Below are 17,099 nucleotides of genomic sequence, written 5' to 3'. Positions count from 1 at the left end.
TTAACAAATAATGTGGGTTTTTTGTATTTTCCTCATTACAGGTGGAGGCAGGATATACAAGGTAGGACTAAGTTTTGTGATGTTATACATTTTTCTACTTCATCATATGTTTGCTGATGTAAACCTGGGCTTTGAGTTTGAAATGTTTTCTCTTCATTCAGGGTCCAAAGGGAGAACCTGGGGAGGTCCCAATTGTGAGTGTTAAGAAGTACAGTATTTGTCTCAGAATGCCTTTTGTAAATGCCGTTTGTTAATAGTGTATTTTATTCCTGCAGGTCACTGGTATCAGAGGCCGTCCTGGACCCATGGTGAGCACCTTTTAGAAAGAATATTGTCTTCTACAATCGGCACTACGAATGTAAATGTTCAACTAGCTGAACTGACACTAGATGGCATAAGAGGACAGCAGCCTCCTGCACAGCAGTGGGACAGTCCTCTCGTCGCCTGAGTCACTGTGACATTAAGCGACCATTTCATATATTAATAAAGGTGTTGTTGTGTTGTGAAAGCGACTTTTATTGGTTCTCTCTGTCTGTTGCAACAGGGGCCTCCCGGCTCTTCAGGATTCAGAGGACCTCGGGGAAACAAAGGAAGGCCTGTACGTCACATCTACATGTCTCCACACACAAACCATAGGGTCCTGTGTTCAATCTAGCTTTCATTTAAATAATAAATGCTTACCCACATGCTAAACTCTTATTGGGACCAATCTTGGATTACATTAAACCGTGTTGGTGCAACACAGCCTCAGGGAGAAAGGTTTCCTTACAATGAATCTATTGCCTACTTTTACGTCTCCATTCATAGCGTTGACACATTCATTCTAAATTGACATTTAAATGTTTTGTATTCTTTACCGTTGTAGGCACAGATCATACTGCACTATTGATATTGGTATTATACTATTTGTGAAGTTACCAGTAGGATTTTGGCATTTTAAAAATGTCACTGCTGTCAAAAAAACCGTTTGCTTTCCTGCCTGCTGGAAACAAGGAGTCTCATAATAACAGGAGGTCTGAAGCATATTGGCTGCCTACATGTTTTTATGTTGACTAAACCGACAAGTCGCTTTCAACAGTGAATTTGTTTTTCAGACTGATACATTGATATTTTTTTCTTACATATTTATATTTCCTGGTTTTGAAAATATCGTGATTTCTACATAAAAAATCGTTGAGCCTTCAAAGTCAAAAGTAACTTCTTCTTGCTGAGTCCATAAGAATAACTCCTCAGAATGACATAAACTTTTCTAATAAAATAAGATAAAACATTTTTTTGTTCAAGGGCAAGCGAGTAAAATTTAAAATATATTGTAATGTGCCAAGGTGATGTATAATGTGCTTTGCAAGCAAAAATGTGGCCGCTTGATGAATGGATGTGTCCCTCTTGCAGGACTTACAATACAGTCCAGGACAGCCTGGTGAGGGTGATTTATTAGAACATCACCGTACCAGTGGTGTTCCTCCTCTACTCACTTTACAGCCCATGGTCGTTAACACAAATTAATCATTAACATTTAATCAGCTATATAAAAAAGAAGAGAAACCGAATTAAAAAGAATAACACGTTTTTTTTCTCCATTTGATCAATGCCAGTGTTCTAGAATTCTAGAATAAAACACAAGATATTGGATTGAGCATAGTTATTAAATTATGAGTTATTACTTACTAGTAAATCAGCCCCCCTCTCTCTTTCTAAACTCTCTAGGGACTGCGAGGCCCTCCGGGTTATGATGGAGAGCCTGGTATACCAGGTCAGCCTGGTGAACCTGGACCTCCCGGACCTCCATCGCACCCAGGAGTGAGTTGTGCGCTAAACACACATAACATCATGTGCCAACACGCACAATCAGAGCAAACACAAGACCACTCACCTCAAAGTAATGCTCAAACACCTTAGGAACCAAGATCAAACTCCGGCGTAATGTGTTGGTCCTCATACTCATCCTGACATCAAAACACCCACCTGCAGAAACGTCTGCTGGATTCTTAGTGTAGACGGAGAAATCACACAATACTGTAAACATCAGTCATGCGCGAGAGGACTTCAGACTTCATGTACTTGCACTTACCTCATGGACTCACATTGCTGCAATTTTAATTAATTTACCTGAATTGTACTTGATCCACATGTGTTATAGTTTGTGTCCTTTTTTATTGCTTAACTGATGAGTGGAAATAACCTGGTGATTAAACACAGATCATTTAAAAGCGGAGGATGTGTGCTTCGCCTGCAGGGCCTGGGATCCCAGATGGCCGGAGTGTTGGATGGGAAAAATGGACCTCAAGCCATGTTGACTGGCTCAAGGGTAGGAAGAAATCATCAATATGTGAACCGATCTAATCTGTCGATTTCACCTACGGTAGTTTAGACCAGCCAAAAATAAGTTATAAGTGAACATTTTTATATTTTTGCACTGGTTTCCAAATAGTTGCTTATATATTAAGCAGAATGTTGGGTTGATTGTGAAGCACAATGTCAACATTTGTGCTGATTAGTTTTTCAATTTTTGAAATTCAACTTTTAAGGCCAACTTACATTTCCCTTCAGACATTATGGAATTACATTCTGGTTATGATTTGACTGTACATCATTCCTATTTTAGGGAGAGGCTGGAGCAAGAGGACCTCCTGGGCCAAGTGGGGCACCCGTAAGTCCGCACCAAGCGCTGACTCTCACTTTGCAGGATACACTGATAATAATCCAATGGCATTAAATGGAATATTTTGTTTTTTCCCTGTTACAAGGGTCAAGCTGGACCCCAAGGCCCTCATGGTGATGTTGGCGATCCAGGGGAAATGGTATGACATCATTCATCTGCACAGTTGCAAGAGTGCGCATAGTTGAGTGTGATTTGAATGGTTATGATGTGCTGCTTGCTTAAGGGAGCAGTAATATCACACCAACAGTTCAGATCAGTGCTGTGATGGCCTCGACACATTTTAATTCTACTGATAGACTTCAAAGTGATGTATTGTTGCTGGATGGTAACAATGTGAATTTTTCAGGGTCCTAGTGGGCAAAGGGGACCTGAAGGCCCACCAGGGAAACCAGGTGAAGATGTAAGTCAGCTCTAGGATGAAATCAAATTGTATCTGCAAAGTTCTATGCCTGAGTTAAGGTGAAAGAACCTGCTTCCAACATTCACTATAACTTTCTATAACAGCACTAATGTATAACTAGTAATATGTATCTCAAACAGGGAGAACCAGGCAAACCAGGAAATAGTGGAGACGCTGGATTTCCTGGATCACAGGTAAAGTTGCAGCCCGTCATACCTCTATCGCACAACTACTGCACGGACATCTTCTCATTCAAATTACACGAGAAAAGCCGCACACATATGTGCTTTTAGTGCATTTTCCTTTGATATAAATGCCAATGCTGTCCCTTGTTACATATTTCAGGGAGCCAGAGGATTTCCAGGAACACCTGGGCCCCCTGGACTGAAGGGTCAAAAGGTGAGTAATCCAAAGTAAATGAATTTTTTATTCCAAAATACATTGCTTTTCACTTCAAGTATTTCTATTCTGTTTTACTAACAGGGCCATGGTGGAATAATTGGGCAAAAAGGTGAAACCGGAACTGTTGGATCTAAGGTAGGAATTAATGAACAAAGTCTTTTCAGTCCATCTGTCAGTTAGTATGATTGATTGAAAACCTGATTTTACTATAGCCGGTCACCTTGCTATCCAGCAATTGTATTACTAACAAGGAACTTTTTTCTGTGGCGTTTTAGGGTGCGACAGGGCCTCCGGGTCCGTTGGGAGCACCGGGACCCATGGTAAGTTATAGTCGAATGCATGCTTTTTTAACATCCTATATATTCTCAATTGTTGATTAGGACCTACAGTGTAGCACAGACTGAGTGTTTTGTCCTAAACGAGGCAGGGCTTTGCATCCAGTGCTCTGTAAATAACCATCTGACCCTTATACCTTTGCATTGAATGGAGGGAAGCTGTAATTTATCACTGTCTGCAGGGTCCTGCTGGGATGCCAGGGGAGAGAGGACGCTCTGGACCTGGCGGTATAGCAGTAAGGACATAGCCTTTCACCTAAAACATCAGCTACCATCATCCTAAATTGTTCTTTCCATCACAGTTTTTATCTATTACCAAATGGATGGCCTTAGTGTATAATTATGATGAATACGTCAGAGTAATACAATTTTGTCTTTTAGGGTAAACGTGGTATGCCTGGTAACATCGGAAAGCCTGGTCCAATGGTAAGTTATAATTCACAATGTTTAATCATTGCAGATGTTTAATAGACCTCTGTAACTCACAGATGGTTTAACAAAAATAGTCATGTATCTAGTAGTGAGAAAGGGATGGGAACCACTCATCACCTTCTTATCCTCTGCAAATTTCACTATGCTGTTGTACATTTCAGTACGGATTCACACTTCCAGGATTTATTACTTAACACTAATTGTCATTTTGGTTGGTTTAAAGGGTCCATTGGGTCTGAATGGTCCACCCGGATATCCAGGAACACCAGGAATGAAGGTGTGTTCACCAAAACACTCCTCTTCATTATATACCCATGCTGAAGGGCGCTTATTAACTTTCTTAAGGAATGTGAATACTCAAATAATAACAATTTTTCAACCTTAAATGTCTCCTGCACTTCCACTTTTTTCCAATCCATTACGTTTAACATGTATTTGTGTTTTTTGCAAACTGTATACTGTATGTACATGAAACTAACAATAAATTATCATTTGAATCATTGTCAGATTTTTGTTTGTCTACTGGACTTTGTAATGGTCTTCAACAGGGACAACCTGGTCCGACTGGAGTCAGAGGCCCAGAAGGCCCACAGGGACAGAGAGGAGAGACCGGTCATCTGGGCCGAGCTGGACCTGTTGGGCTCAGGGTTAATTTCTTACTTTACTTAAACACCACAGTGTCAACAATCCATCTAACATGTCACTATCCTGCTTAGTGTACTGCTTTTGATGATGTAATTGTTGTCTCCAAAGGGCCCCGTGGGTACAGATGGTGGTCCCGGTAGCAAAGGACCAGTGGTGTGTATTGTGCAGATTAATTTATTTTCATGAAAAGTATCCACTATTGATTACAAGGAATCTAATAGGTCATATGACCTGGCTTATTCTTCACAGGGTAATCTTGGCCCTCAAGGTCAAGGTGGTCATGTTGGCCCACTTGGCCCACCAGGACCTCAGGGAAGCACTGGTCAGCCTGGTATCAAAGGACAACTGGTAAAGAGTTTTTACATATTTAACATTCTTGATTTTTATTGATGGTATCTTTAAAACCAATATTGAATAAACTGTTTTGTTAGATCTGCCGGAAACCCACATTTTGTACTTTAATGTTACAGGGAGACGTTGGAGTAGGAGGATTTAAAGGAGAAGCTGGTCCCAAAGGAGAACCTGTAAGCTTCTACTACACAACTTACTCTTAAACCATGCTTTAAGAGTAAAAAAAGCCATTGATACACAAATAAATGTTGTGTCAACGTCTCAGGGTCCCCCAGGCTCCCAGGGAGTGCTTGGACCTCAGGGGGAAGAAGGAAAGCGAGGACTACGTGGAGACTCTGGCTCTCTCGGCCCTCCCGGTCCTGTTGGGGAGAGGGTGAGTCTTAATGTTTTTTCCTACGGTTACATTGTTTAGTCACAGAGCTGCACTGTAAGACAGTAGGTAATCTCAGTGAAACATATTCCATCACTTTTGGTAAATTAGTATTTACATTTTGAAATGCAACAACAGTGATCATGACCAACTCATGATGTCTTTTTTCAGGGAGCTCCTGGTAACAGGGGATTCCCCGGTGCTGATGGCTTGCCAGGACCTAAGGTGGGTAATTGTCTACATATAGTGATTCAAACAAACTACGCCTAATATCAATTGTTTACTGGCAGATGATTTCAGAGTTTTGTGCTGTGGGTGTTTTGTCACGCATTCTCTTCATCTTTTAATCAGTTAACTGAATGTCTCATCATTCTTTCTATAGGGTGCTCAAGGAGATCGTGGAACATCTGGCCCACCGGGGCCAAAAGCCGCAGTAGGAGACCCTGGTCGAACAGGAGAACCTGGTCTACCAGGTGCAAGGGTAACACTGAAGAGCTCCAGTTTGGATCCATGATATCACAATGTTTGTCTGTATTAAGCATTGCATTGCTCATATTCTTTTATTTTTACCTCTCAATCCAAAGGGTCTTACTGGTACCCCTGGAGTGCAGGGAGCAGAGGGAAAGCCAGGACCATTGGTATTTCAACAGTTATATATTTGCTGTTTGCTTTCAGCTCATGAGAACTGATATGATGATACGATATGATTGAGTGTGGTTTTTTTTCTTGTCGTTCAGGGAGCTACAGGTGAAGATGGTCGTCCAGGCCCCGCGGGGTCCCTCGGGAACAGGGGCCCCGCAGGAACCATGGGTGCGCCTGGCCCAAAGGGCTTCAATGTGAGGCTAAGTCACTCAAACCTTGCAATAATAGTCACTCCAGGTTTATCACCTGATCTGATTCTAATGCAAAACATATTTTTCATACTCAAAGGGGGACCCTGGAAAGACAGGTGAACAAGGATCTGCAGGAGTGTCCGGTCAAAGAGTGAGTACTGTTTATCAATGAAAAGTTATTTCTGTTTCTATATATCAGCGTAAAATATTATAGCATGAAAACTCTATCTTTGTCTTCAGGGTCCTCCTGGTAAAGATGGAGAAGTTGGTCCCGCTGGTCCCCCTGGCCCATCTGTAAGTGTCTGACTCTTCCTTAGATTTTTTCACTTCTATCACAATTGACTGAGATATTACTGTGTTCTCTCAAAGGGTGTTGCAGGAGAAAGGGGAGAGCAGGGACCTCCTGGTGTAAACGGATTCCAGGTGCGTAACTGTTTTCGGTTGCTAGTGAGAGGTGAGAATGCTTCCAAAGTTGTGAAAAGGATTTTTTGACCAGAGTTGTGAGAAGACGTATAGCGGTATTCAAAAATATTGAACAGCCAAGTAGGTGCTGAAGAGGTTCTCAGATCGTCATGCTTGACTGTCTTGTGTTTGAAGGGTTTGCCTGGAAATCAAGGCCCTCCTGGAGAATCTGGAAAACCAGGTGACGAAGTGAGTCCAACAGGTTCATATGACTTTTTTTAGCAAAAACACGATTATCTTTGACGTTGCTGTCTGTTCTAACACATTTCCTTACACATCAGGATTCACATTCATCTCAACATAAACTATATAACCGTTTGTGTCCTTCAGGGCATTCCTGGAGAGCTTGGTGCTATAGGTCCAAATGGACCGCGGGTAGGTCCATTTCCATCATGCAAATTTTGTTCTGGGGTCAGTAAAGTTGAATAGCGCAAACTGATGTTTCTTTCTTCCCCAGGGCGAGCGTGGTATTCCTGGTGAGAGAGGAGAGCTGGGTACAACTGGTCTGCAGGGACCCAAGGGTATTCCTGGTGCACCTGGTCCAGATGGACCAAAGGTAATGTAAAGAGGCCTCACTTTAATCCAAGGCAAACTATTATTTTTGAAACAGAAAAAACCAATGAAACAACGTCAGACAAATGAGGCAAAGCAATGAGTGAAAGTGTGCTTTAAAAATAGAGAAAAACAAGAGTACTTGTATATAGTATAGTGCTATCTGTAAAGACACCAGTCTAGAGAAAGGATGCTACAATCAATAGATTGCCCATTTATATCGGCCAATATATTGTAATCTGATCGTTTATTAACCAATACACACAAAACAATTTAATTTCTCCCTGCAAAAATGACATGATCAGGGTCTTGCACATGCTGCCTGCCGAAAAATATACAGTGGTCTAGTCCTGATTGAAGCACCTATAGTCTGGAGTGAATGCAGAGCACGTACAATGAGACAAGCAGTCTTCTGCAAAAAATGTCAAAGTTTAAAATACACAAAGCTGAATTGTTACGGTGTATCCCAGCAATGAAATCAAGTATGTGTGGTTGTACATGTTCATTGCTATTAAGCAATGAGCATGCTAACATTGGTGTTGGTTTGTCACTGAAGGGTAGTCCTGGTCCTCCTGGTGCACTTGGTGACGTGGGCCCTCCAGGTCTTCAGGGAATGCCAGGAGAGAGGGGCATCTCTGGCCCTCCTGGGCCTAAAGGGGACAGGGTAAGTTAATTATCTCCATTTTTTTAAATTAATTCTTACATGTACTGTATTGTACATATGGATATATCTGGACAGCACAGTGGTTTTACTTCTTTCTGGGCGAAAATTGTACCCAGTTGGAATCATTTGTCATTTATGAAATCATACGATCAATGTTGTGTCTGAGTTAAATTAATCCAACTATACGACAACTTTATTGCTGACACGTTTCGTGCTCTCTTTTGTGTAGGGATCACTTGGGGAGAAAGGATCAGAAGGTACAGCTGGAAACGATGGCGCAAGAGTAAGAAATATATCTTACATTTATACTTACACCTGGCAATAAAACCCTGGAATGTATAATTCTACATTTGTGAGTTGTCACAGCTTGTTCAATAAATCACTGCATACTTGTAACAGGGGTGAGCAGAGTTACTCCATGACATCTGTTTTCTGTCAACAGGGACTCCCGGGTCCTGTTGGACCATTAGGACCTGCTGGAACCAGTGGTGAGAAGGTACAGGTCATTTTATTCCTAAAACACATTAAGATGCTCATCTTAATGATTTAAGGTGATGACAAAAAAGCATTGGTTCCCAGGATGCCCGATATCTTGTTAGTCATGTATTCGCTTGGCGGCATCCAATAGCATCTTTCGGTAAAGGACAGCAGGAGTAATATATTTTTGTAACATCTTTGCAGGGAGAACCTGGACCCAAAGGACCACATGGACCACCAGGATCCAGAGGAGTACCAGTGAGTAGACCTGGCCAGTGTTTCATACTCGTTTTCAGGACGTGTCATTTCTGGTAGTGTTAAATAGCTGGAGCACTTCCATATAATATTCTTTCATCTTCAACAGGGATCAAGAGGTGACCCTGGCCCGATTGGTGCTGTGGGATTTGCCGGTCCTCCTGTAAGTAGTCATTCATTTTCAGGTTGTTCCATTCCATTTCATAAAAAAATATTTATGGCTCTTAATGGTGCTGTAAAGGTAATAATGGATTGAATTTGTTTTGATGTATCCTTTGTAATATTACCAACATTTTGCAGGGTCCTGATGGCCAACCGGGAGTCAAGGGAGAGCCTGGAGAACCAGGGCAAAAAGGAGATGCTGGATCACCAGGCCCTCAAGGCCTGTCTGGTGCTCACGGACCTCCTGTGAGTTGCATATATCCAGACAGAAAGTGAAAAATACTCATGCAGGGTACTCCTTAATATTAGAAAAATGGGTAAAATGTTGTTGTCGTAGTTTTAATTGGTCTACTTAAAAGGTTTTAGTGTCTTAACTTCTGTTAAACAATGTATCATATCTATACTTCATCTCTTCTCACCAGAGAAACGTGGTAATGATACATGCTTCTCTGTTTGATTTGTAGGGGCCAACTGGTGTTGCTGGACTGAAAGGCGGAAGAGGAACACAGGGTGCACCAGTAAGATCTTTTTATAATTACAAAAGTTGTACTAAAAGCTGATATTAAATTAATTTTATGAGCGCAGGAAGCGCATCAACCCTGATTATCCAATTTCTATCAGGCAAAGGTTAATTATTTGTCGTTTTGAATAACAATTTCAGAAACGTTTTTGTCCCTTTTACAAAAAGGAGATATTGCAAAGTGTCTTGAAACTTGTGAAACAGTTGTGAAGTTAGGAACGTTCTGCTTTCAGGGCCCCACTGGTTTTCCTGGATCTGCAGGACGAGTCGGCCCACCAGGCCCAACTGTAAGTACCGCTCTGGGTTTGCATTAAAAAAACAGTTACACTATATGACATTATATTTGTCATAACAGATTATTACAGTAACTTTCAGCCGTGTGTAATATAAAATCAGAGTGTAGTCGGAGAGTATGTCTGCATGCATCTCCTTCATGACAACTTCCAATTCTAACAGGGTCCACTTGGAGAACCTGGACCCCTTGGACCTCCAGGGAAGGAGGGTCCTGCTGGTATCCGTGGAGACCATGGAGCCCCCGGAAGACAAGGAGAGCGAGGACCAGCAGGACCACCTGGCAGCATAGGAGACAAAGGGGACTCTGGAGAAGACGGACCCACGGTAACGTCAAGTTATTGTTAAGCAATCTGGAATTTTTGTCACATTTTTCATCAAACTAATTCACAGATTCAAATTAGTAATATTACACTTAATGAGCAGAAATCAACTGCAACTATATCAGTGAAATTGTGCAAAATTGCAATTTGGCATTTATAATAATAATATTTGAATCAATTAGCCAGTCTTATGGTGACTATACTATTAAATAAAATATCCAATCAGTGTTTTACATATGTGATGCTCTCTGCTTTAGGGTCCAGATGGTCCTCCAGGCCCAGATGGGACCACCGGACAGAGAGGCATTGTTGGTCTTCCTGGTCAGAGAGGGGAGCGCGGGATGCCCGGCCTTCCGGGACCTGGGGTCTGTGTTCTGCACATTTTAACAAATGAATCATATAAATCCTGAAACTTTGTCTTTAATTAGTAGGTTGTATTTCAGTGCTCATACAGTGAATTGTTATCCTGTGTTTTTTGCGAATCTCTCTCTTTTGGTACTGCATTGTGAGTTGCCTGATTTCTTTTTTTAGGGTCCACCAGGAAAACAAGGATCCACAGGAACGTCTGGAGATAAAGGCCCGCCAGGCTCAGTTGGTTCTCCTGGCGCGAAAGGCCCTCGTGGTGATCCCGGTCCTGATGTGAGTTGAACTTCAGTTGTTTTGAAGTTTTCAGAGTGTGTCTGTAATGTTTATAACTCTCCTACTTTTTCCTGTCTGGTCTTCAGGGCCCTTCAGGATCCGATGGTCCGCCAGGCAAAGATGGTGTTCTGGGACAAAGAGTAAGAGACAGACAGGATATAAATGTGACCTGTTTGTTGTTGAACACATCAACATGTGTCTGACAGCTGTTGCTTTTCCAGGGAGACCGTGGAGATTCTGGTCCAGAGGGTTTGATTGGTCCCCAGGGACTTCCTGGCACTCCAGGTCCTGTTGGTTCACCGGGTGATGCTGGAAGGAGAGGAGATGCTGTAAGTTGACTCTGCGAGTCCCGTTCTGTCCGTTAGACTATCGGAGAACAAGAGTGAAAAACCAGATTCATGCATGATTCCATTCTGGGGGCAGATTTAAGTGCAGGGGGCGTGTTGGAACGGGCGAACTTAATATGAAGTGACAGGAATGGCGTATTTGGGTAAAGGAAGATTTACCCCAACACATAGTTCTGAGTGCTGGCGGAGAGGTCTTTGTTTCCTCAGGGCCCTCTAATGGTCTGACTCATTTGCAGGGCTCAAGAGGACCTCTTGGTCCCCCGGGCTCGGCTGGAAAGAGAGGATTAGTGGTGAGTGTCCAACTTGTGGTCATGCAGTGCACTAACATACACTCGATGCATTGTGGATTTGTGTAAATGATACGATGATGTGAACGTTACGGCTAAAACGAGCCCGGGACCAAACCGAAAAACATCCCTATTTCAAACAAATAATTAGAAAATGTCTTAAAATTTCTCTAACTTAGGGACCCCAAGGACCGAGAGGGGACAACGGTGACTTGGGAGATCATGGAGAGAGAGGGCAGAAGGGACACCGAGGCTTCACTGGTTTGCAGGGTCTCCCAGGACCTCCAGTAAGTTACAGTGATCTGATTGGGCCTTTGTGTACCTACTTCTTCTGTTGTTGTTGTTCTGTTTTCTTTCTCGAGATGCATTTGAGAAGTAAAAACGCTCAGTTTTGATAAAAGGAAAAAGGATAAAAAATCCAACTATAAAATCCGCTTGCACCAATCGGGATTAAGCAACACCTAAATTACAATCACGAAAAGCAGATCAGCAGTCTTTTAATGTTAAATATTCAGTTTTAAGGATTTAGTGGCATCCAGCTGTCCTAAACATGACATTCCATTTCAAGGTTTACATTTTCTGAACATTTAGTTTACATTTCTTGAACAATATATTGTAAAATCAAATACATTTTTGAATGTGATATCTTCACATCTGCAAAAAACAACTACAACAAAAGTGCAAATAAAATGAAATAGACAAAATAGACAATCCCTTTTCCTCTCCTCAATATGTTGCTCATTTGAATTAGGTGTCATACCTGTTGTCTCTCTGAGACACCTTGGAAGAAAGAACTTTGATGAATCCAACCTCGGCCGTAGTCTTCAGTACTAATTCAGAAAAATCTGGACCGTCTGAACTTTGGAGGCTCCCCTATACTGCTTCAAATGTGAATATGAAGTGTGATGAGACAGTGATAGACAGTCGAGTGACTGTTGGCTGACTTCACTTGTTTTGGGTGCTTTGCCTACAGTTGCAGGAATAAATATTTTAACAATGTTAATATAGATTAGAAACAAAATCAGGAGGGCGATTTGATCATTCTCTGGAATAGTTTCCGACTCCATGGTACTGTGACCAACATGTAAGGCCCCCTGCTTGTCCATCATCCAATGGCATAACAGCCATCGCCGTCCATTGATTCTGGCAAAACTCTGAGATTTGATCCAGTAAATGATACAAAGAAACTGAAACATTCAACTCTCGCTCTTAGGGTACGACAGGTGAGCAGGGAAATCCAGGAATCGTTGGACCAAGTGGACCCAGGGTAAGCACAATAGTTCATTTTATTTCAAGAGGAAAACTGTCCTTCCTGAATTTGACCTTGTACAAAGAGTTTTACACGCTAGCAATCATTTTGGACTCCAACTCCTGTCTTTGATGTATATGATTCAGGGGCCTCCTGGACCTGTTGGGCCTCCTGGAAAGGAAGGATACATTGGACAGCCTGGACCCATGGGACCTCCTGGGACCCGTGGAATCAGTGGAGAAATTGGACCAGAGGTACTTGCTCATTGTGCAGACTTGAATCAAGTTGCAACGAGTAAAACAACCAGGCGCACAAGAAACTATTAGGAAGCATCCCACTGACTTTAAGTTGTTGAACATCTTTGCAGCGGATGTTCTGTGAGTCAGAAATGATGTTTATGCATATTCCTGTCTATATAGAGTTCTGACCAAAACATGAAAAGCTACGAGTGAAATACCATAATACTACTAAATCTGCAGGGTCCTCCAGGAGACGATGGACCCGCGGGCCCACCTGGTCCCCCGGGACGCCCCGTGGCTGCAATGGACGACCTCTTTGGCTCTCAGGATTACGACTCCGGCCCACCTCCTCCTCCTGAGTTCAACGAGGACGAGGCCGCGCCCAACAGCAACTCCTCCACCATAGTGCCCGTGGACCCCGGCGTTCAGGCCACTCTGAAGGCCCTCAGCAGCCAGATCAACAGCATGAAGAGCCCCGACGGCAGCAAGAAACACCCGGCCAGGACCTGCGACGACCTGAAGAGGTGCTACCCCTCCAAGAAGAGTGGTGAGTGTCTGTGAGCGTTTTAGCACCTACGTCTCCGGTCCATCTAATGCAGAAATACTGCTGGGCCATGACACAAAACTAGAAAGTGACTTGTTGAACTGCCAAAAGCTTGTCAAAAGCTAGAGTTCCAGAGTTCCTGATTACTCTGTTGTAGGGGAGTACTGGGTGGATCCAAACCAGGGCAGCGTGGAGGACGCCATCAAAGTGCACTGCAACATGGACACCGGAGAGACGTGCATCTCGGCAAACCCTCCCAGCATCCCCCGCAAAGTGTGGTGGAGCTCGTCAAGGAACAAACCCGTGTGGTTTGGAGCCGACATCAACCGGGGAACACATGTGAGCAGTTACACTTTGACGTTTTCTTTTTTTAATTAGAACATTAGGACCTATAGAAAGATGCTGAAAACTGACAGAAGTTTGGTTAAATATAGTGAAATAAGCTTTTTGGTGGATTTTTGTGAGGCTCTGCATTGACTTCCCATTTGTTTCTTTAGTTCACTTATGGCAACAAAGATCAACCGGCCAACTCTGTCACAGTTCAGATGACTTTCATCCGCCTGCTCTCCAAAGAGGCATCTCAGACCATCACCTACAACTGCAAGAACTCTGTGGGCTACATGGACGAGAAGACGGGCAACTTAAAGAAAGCTGTAATCCTCAAAGGCTCCAACGACCTGGAGCTCAAAGCAGAGGGAAACAACCGCTTCAGATACACAGTGATGGAGGACACCTGCGCAGTACGTTTTCACACATCCTCCTTTGCTCTTTCTTACATATTCATTCATTACTAACTGTAGGGATACAATATTATATATTGCTAGTTATCAACAAATCCCTTGAAATGACCACAGCCAATAATAGTTATGTTTCCATTGATTATCAAGTGAATTTGAAGCCTGCTTTTGATACTCAGGCACGGATTCATCTACTGCTTTGGCACAAATAAACATAGTTTAAAAAAGAGGAAGGCGCATAGGCTACGTTTTACACAGGTGCTTCACATCGTTCAGACACCCCACTATAATCACTGTTGCTGTGAAACCACGGCAGTCTGAAAAACGTCTTACTGGACCAAAGGTCCGTGTGATTGACGCCACGTTGTACCGAATAAGAGCCCATTGGTTAGCTCGAGTGGAAACTGTGTCATGTGAGTTAATCATTCACTGTGTCCTAACTTACTAAGATTATACCTTGTCATGAAGATCAACTAATTTAAACTAGTCTATAACGGCAAATGTTAAAATGTTATGTTCACATTTTGTCGTTTCATTGACTTTTTCTAGTGTGGTGCTTCTAAATGTGCATAAATATATGTGAATAGGAACGAGAATAATGAGTCTGTCAAGTAGTCCATCGCTCCATCATCAGGACTTTTTGATTTGTATGACTCATGAGCATGAGAAGGTTAGCATTAGCTAGTGAACATAATGGAGCAACACCTAAGGACCTTCCTCTCCAGAGATGGTGGGGACTAAAAGCAGGGGGGCGCTGAGGGGAAAAAGAAAATTTCACATGAAAGATATACATAGTTCCAAATTAATTATTGAGTTGTCTGCTGAAATATTAAAGTTTGCCTTCACAAGTTAAAAAGATCAGTGATGTGTTTAAAGCTTGTTTTTCTGCCTCCTAGTGGCTGAGAATCAAGTAAAGCAGGATGAACTAGTCAGCCATCATGTGTTTGTAAGATATTTGGTAATCAATCAAGGTAATCAATTCATTGTTGTTTTGGTCTTTTTATGAGAGTATTGATCATTTGAGTTTATTTGAGGATCTGATGCACAGCATCATCCAGAACACGTAAATAAAACACTAAAACTGCTTTGAGAACAAATATGTGGCAGCAGGCGCTAAACTTCTGTTTGTTCATCTTTTGCAGCAAGCAAACGGCAACTGGGGCAAGACAGTGTTTGAGTACAGGACACAGAAAACTGCAAGGCTTCCTATTGTGGACATGGCACCTGTGGACATTGGCGGCCCAGATCAAGAGTTCGGCATCGATATCGGGCCTGTGTGCTTCTTGTAGAACTGTCAGCAGGGATGGGTGCAGGAGGAGCCTGGGACTATTGAACTGACAGCTGACACGATCAGCCACATTGTACATACGAGTACTGAGGACTATTGTGGCCCTGTGGCAAGATATTTATTGTGCCTTTCAACCCACTTCAACACATGAAAGATTAGGAAGTTAGAAAGAATGTTTGGCATTTACTTAAAACAATTGGTAATAATCACAATCATTCCAGTTTTCTTGTGTATGTTTGACATCAAGCGTGATGCATTTTGAGGCTCAAAATGATGAAGTTTGGTCCAAATAAATTACCCTTTTATTTCACAAAAACTTATTTTGAAAGATTTATGCATATTAAAGCTCTAAAATTGTAATTAGAACTGCTGTCTATGGGCCCAGAGAAATCCCACTGAAGTTTTGGTCCCTCCACTAGTATTTTTTAGACTTCTTTTGTTTACATATTTTTTTGCATATACAACGACATTGTGGTGCTATTGAGGAAACAAATTCAGCCGACGATGCAGTCACTCAGCGTAGGAATTGCACAGTTTCAATGAACCGACGTCTGTATCCAGTTTTTTCTCCAAACTCTGTACCGACCACGTGGAACATTAAACATTCAGACTGTGGATTCCTCAGTGTCAGCTACCTCGTCACCGAAACTGGGACCCAACGACGCTGCGTGTAGATCTTCCTTCACAGGTGCTGTTTTGTAAGTGATCCTTGTGCACTGCTCCCGGCTGCACGGTGCGGGGATTCCAATAAAGATCTTTCCGTCAACGATGGAGATGTGAATGAGGTGTCGCCTGAGTGGTGTGTGGTGATTTGTAACACTTTTTCTTCGGTTTCAGTATCTTACGGTAATAGGTAGCAGAGAATATTCTATTTTATGCATGCTAGTTCCCCATTTTCAGTGTCCTGGACTTGTATGCTCTTGAAAATCCTTTTTATAACCAGTTTTCCAGGATCAGGCCGGTGTGAGTGCCTGTTTGCTTTGTATTTCCTGCTATGCAACAAATTAAACAAACTGCTTGTTGATCCCCCCCCAAGCTCTTGTCATATTGATTTAGGTGAAGTTGGGTCCTTCGAGCTTGTCATTTCGCACACGGATTCATTTGTTAAAGATAATTGTAATTGTTTAAAAAAGCATTTAGGTGTGATGTCCACAGTTGTTTATAATGTAAACTGTCTCTTTGATTGATGAAGTCATTCTATTGTTACCAGTTGGTTCATTATTTAGTATATTTATTATAGATTTGTAACATTGGCGAGGCTGGACTGCCAGCTTACACCCCAGAGGCACAGATGAAGAGGAGGAAGAAGAGGAGGCTTTCCACACTCCAAGTGTATTTCGTCGTTGAAAATAAATATTGAAAATATGTCTTTGTGCCTGTCTTTGTTTGAGATGAATTCTTTTGGTCCATAATACAATCATATGAGCCTCTAGAGCAGGGTGTCAAACATACGTCCCACTGAAGAAAAATGGGGATGTCAGATCACAAAATGAACATAGATGTAACTGAAGCAGAACCAGCAACACGTTCTTATTGAATGAGAAAATGTGTCCAAACCTTTGACTGGTTCTGTAGGACAACCAGAGTTAACTCTACGGAAACGTATAACACGATTAGGAAGCGTAGTGGCAGG

At 42.3% G+C, this 17,099-nt stretch overlaps 1 protein-coding gene across 1 annotated transcript in view; it reads left to right on the top strand.

Annotated features, from left to right (window-relative positions):
• Positions 1-16,831, top strand: part of col5a2a (collagen, type V, alpha 2a) — a 29,493-nt gene extending 12,662 nt beyond the window's left edge. The window contains exons 3-54 of the mRNA XM_037487732.2: positions 42-61; positions 162-194; positions 276-308; positions 545-598; positions 1,708-1,800; positions 2,237-2,308; positions 2,606-2,650; positions 2,748-2,801; positions 3,009-3,062; positions 3,203-3,256; positions 3,408-3,461; positions 3,546-3,599; positions 3,740-3,784; positions 3,982-4,035; positions 4,181-4,225; positions 4,455-4,508; positions 4,780-4,878; positions 4,985-5,029; positions 5,126-5,224; positions 5,347-5,400; positions 5,493-5,600; positions 5,769-5,822; positions 5,980-6,078; positions 6,182-6,235; positions 6,335-6,433; positions 6,528-6,581; positions 6,671-6,724; positions 6,800-6,853; positions 7,028-7,081; positions 7,223-7,267; positions 7,350-7,448; positions 8,001-8,108; positions 8,338-8,391; positions 8,551-8,604; positions 8,790-8,843; positions 8,950-9,003; positions 9,141-9,248; positions 9,467-9,520; positions 9,756-9,809; positions 9,979-10,140; positions 10,394-10,501; positions 10,668-10,775; positions 10,862-10,915; positions 10,997-11,104; positions 11,359-11,412; positions 11,589-11,696; positions 12,623-12,676; positions 12,805-12,912; positions 13,138-13,444; positions 13,599-13,780; positions 13,939-14,181; positions 15,321-16,831. Coding sequence (XP_037343629.2) covers positions 42-61; positions 162-194; positions 276-308; positions 545-598; positions 1,708-1,800; positions 2,237-2,308; positions 2,606-2,650; positions 2,748-2,801; positions 3,009-3,062; positions 3,203-3,256; positions 3,408-3,461; positions 3,546-3,599; positions 3,740-3,784; positions 3,982-4,035; positions 4,181-4,225; positions 4,455-4,508; positions 4,780-4,878; positions 4,985-5,029; positions 5,126-5,224; positions 5,347-5,400; positions 5,493-5,600; positions 5,769-5,822; positions 5,980-6,078; positions 6,182-6,235; positions 6,335-6,433; positions 6,528-6,581; positions 6,671-6,724; positions 6,800-6,853; positions 7,028-7,081; positions 7,223-7,267; positions 7,350-7,448; positions 8,001-8,108; positions 8,338-8,391; positions 8,551-8,604; positions 8,790-8,843; positions 8,950-9,003; positions 9,141-9,248; positions 9,467-9,520; positions 9,756-9,809; positions 9,979-10,140; positions 10,394-10,501; positions 10,668-10,775; positions 10,862-10,915; positions 10,997-11,104; positions 11,359-11,412; positions 11,589-11,696; positions 12,623-12,676; positions 12,805-12,912; positions 13,138-13,444; positions 13,599-13,780; positions 13,939-14,181; positions 15,321-15,467 — 4,172 coding nt within the window. The 3' untranslated portion in view covers positions 15,468-16,831. The remainder of the gene's footprint in view (positions 1-41; positions 62-161; positions 195-275; positions 309-544; positions 599-1,707; positions 1,801-2,236; positions 2,309-2,605; positions 2,651-2,747; positions 2,802-3,008; positions 3,063-3,202; positions 3,257-3,407; positions 3,462-3,545; positions 3,600-3,739; positions 3,785-3,981; positions 4,036-4,180; positions 4,226-4,454; positions 4,509-4,779; positions 4,879-4,984; positions 5,030-5,125; positions 5,225-5,346; positions 5,401-5,492; positions 5,601-5,768; positions 5,823-5,979; positions 6,079-6,181; positions 6,236-6,334; positions 6,434-6,527; positions 6,582-6,670; positions 6,725-6,799; positions 6,854-7,027; positions 7,082-7,222; positions 7,268-7,349; positions 7,449-8,000; positions 8,109-8,337; positions 8,392-8,550; positions 8,605-8,789; positions 8,844-8,949; positions 9,004-9,140; positions 9,249-9,466; positions 9,521-9,755; positions 9,810-9,978; positions 10,141-10,393; positions 10,502-10,667; positions 10,776-10,861; positions 10,916-10,996; positions 11,105-11,358; positions 11,413-11,588; positions 11,697-12,622; positions 12,677-12,804; positions 12,913-13,137; positions 13,445-13,598; positions 13,781-13,938; positions 14,182-15,320) is intronic.
• Positions 16,832-17,099: the final 268 nt, after the last annotated feature.

This window comes from Pungitius pungitius, chromosome 10 (genome assembly GCF_949316345.1).
Source record: "Pungitius pungitius chromosome 10, fPunPun2.1, whole genome shotgun sequence".
In the NCBI taxonomy this organism is placed as follows: Eukaryota; Metazoa; Chordata; class Actinopteri; order Perciformes; family Gasterosteidae; genus Pungitius; species Pungitius pungitius.
The sequence above is the reverse complement of the archived record's forward strand: the minus strand, read 5'-3'. Positions and strand labels throughout refer to the sequence as shown.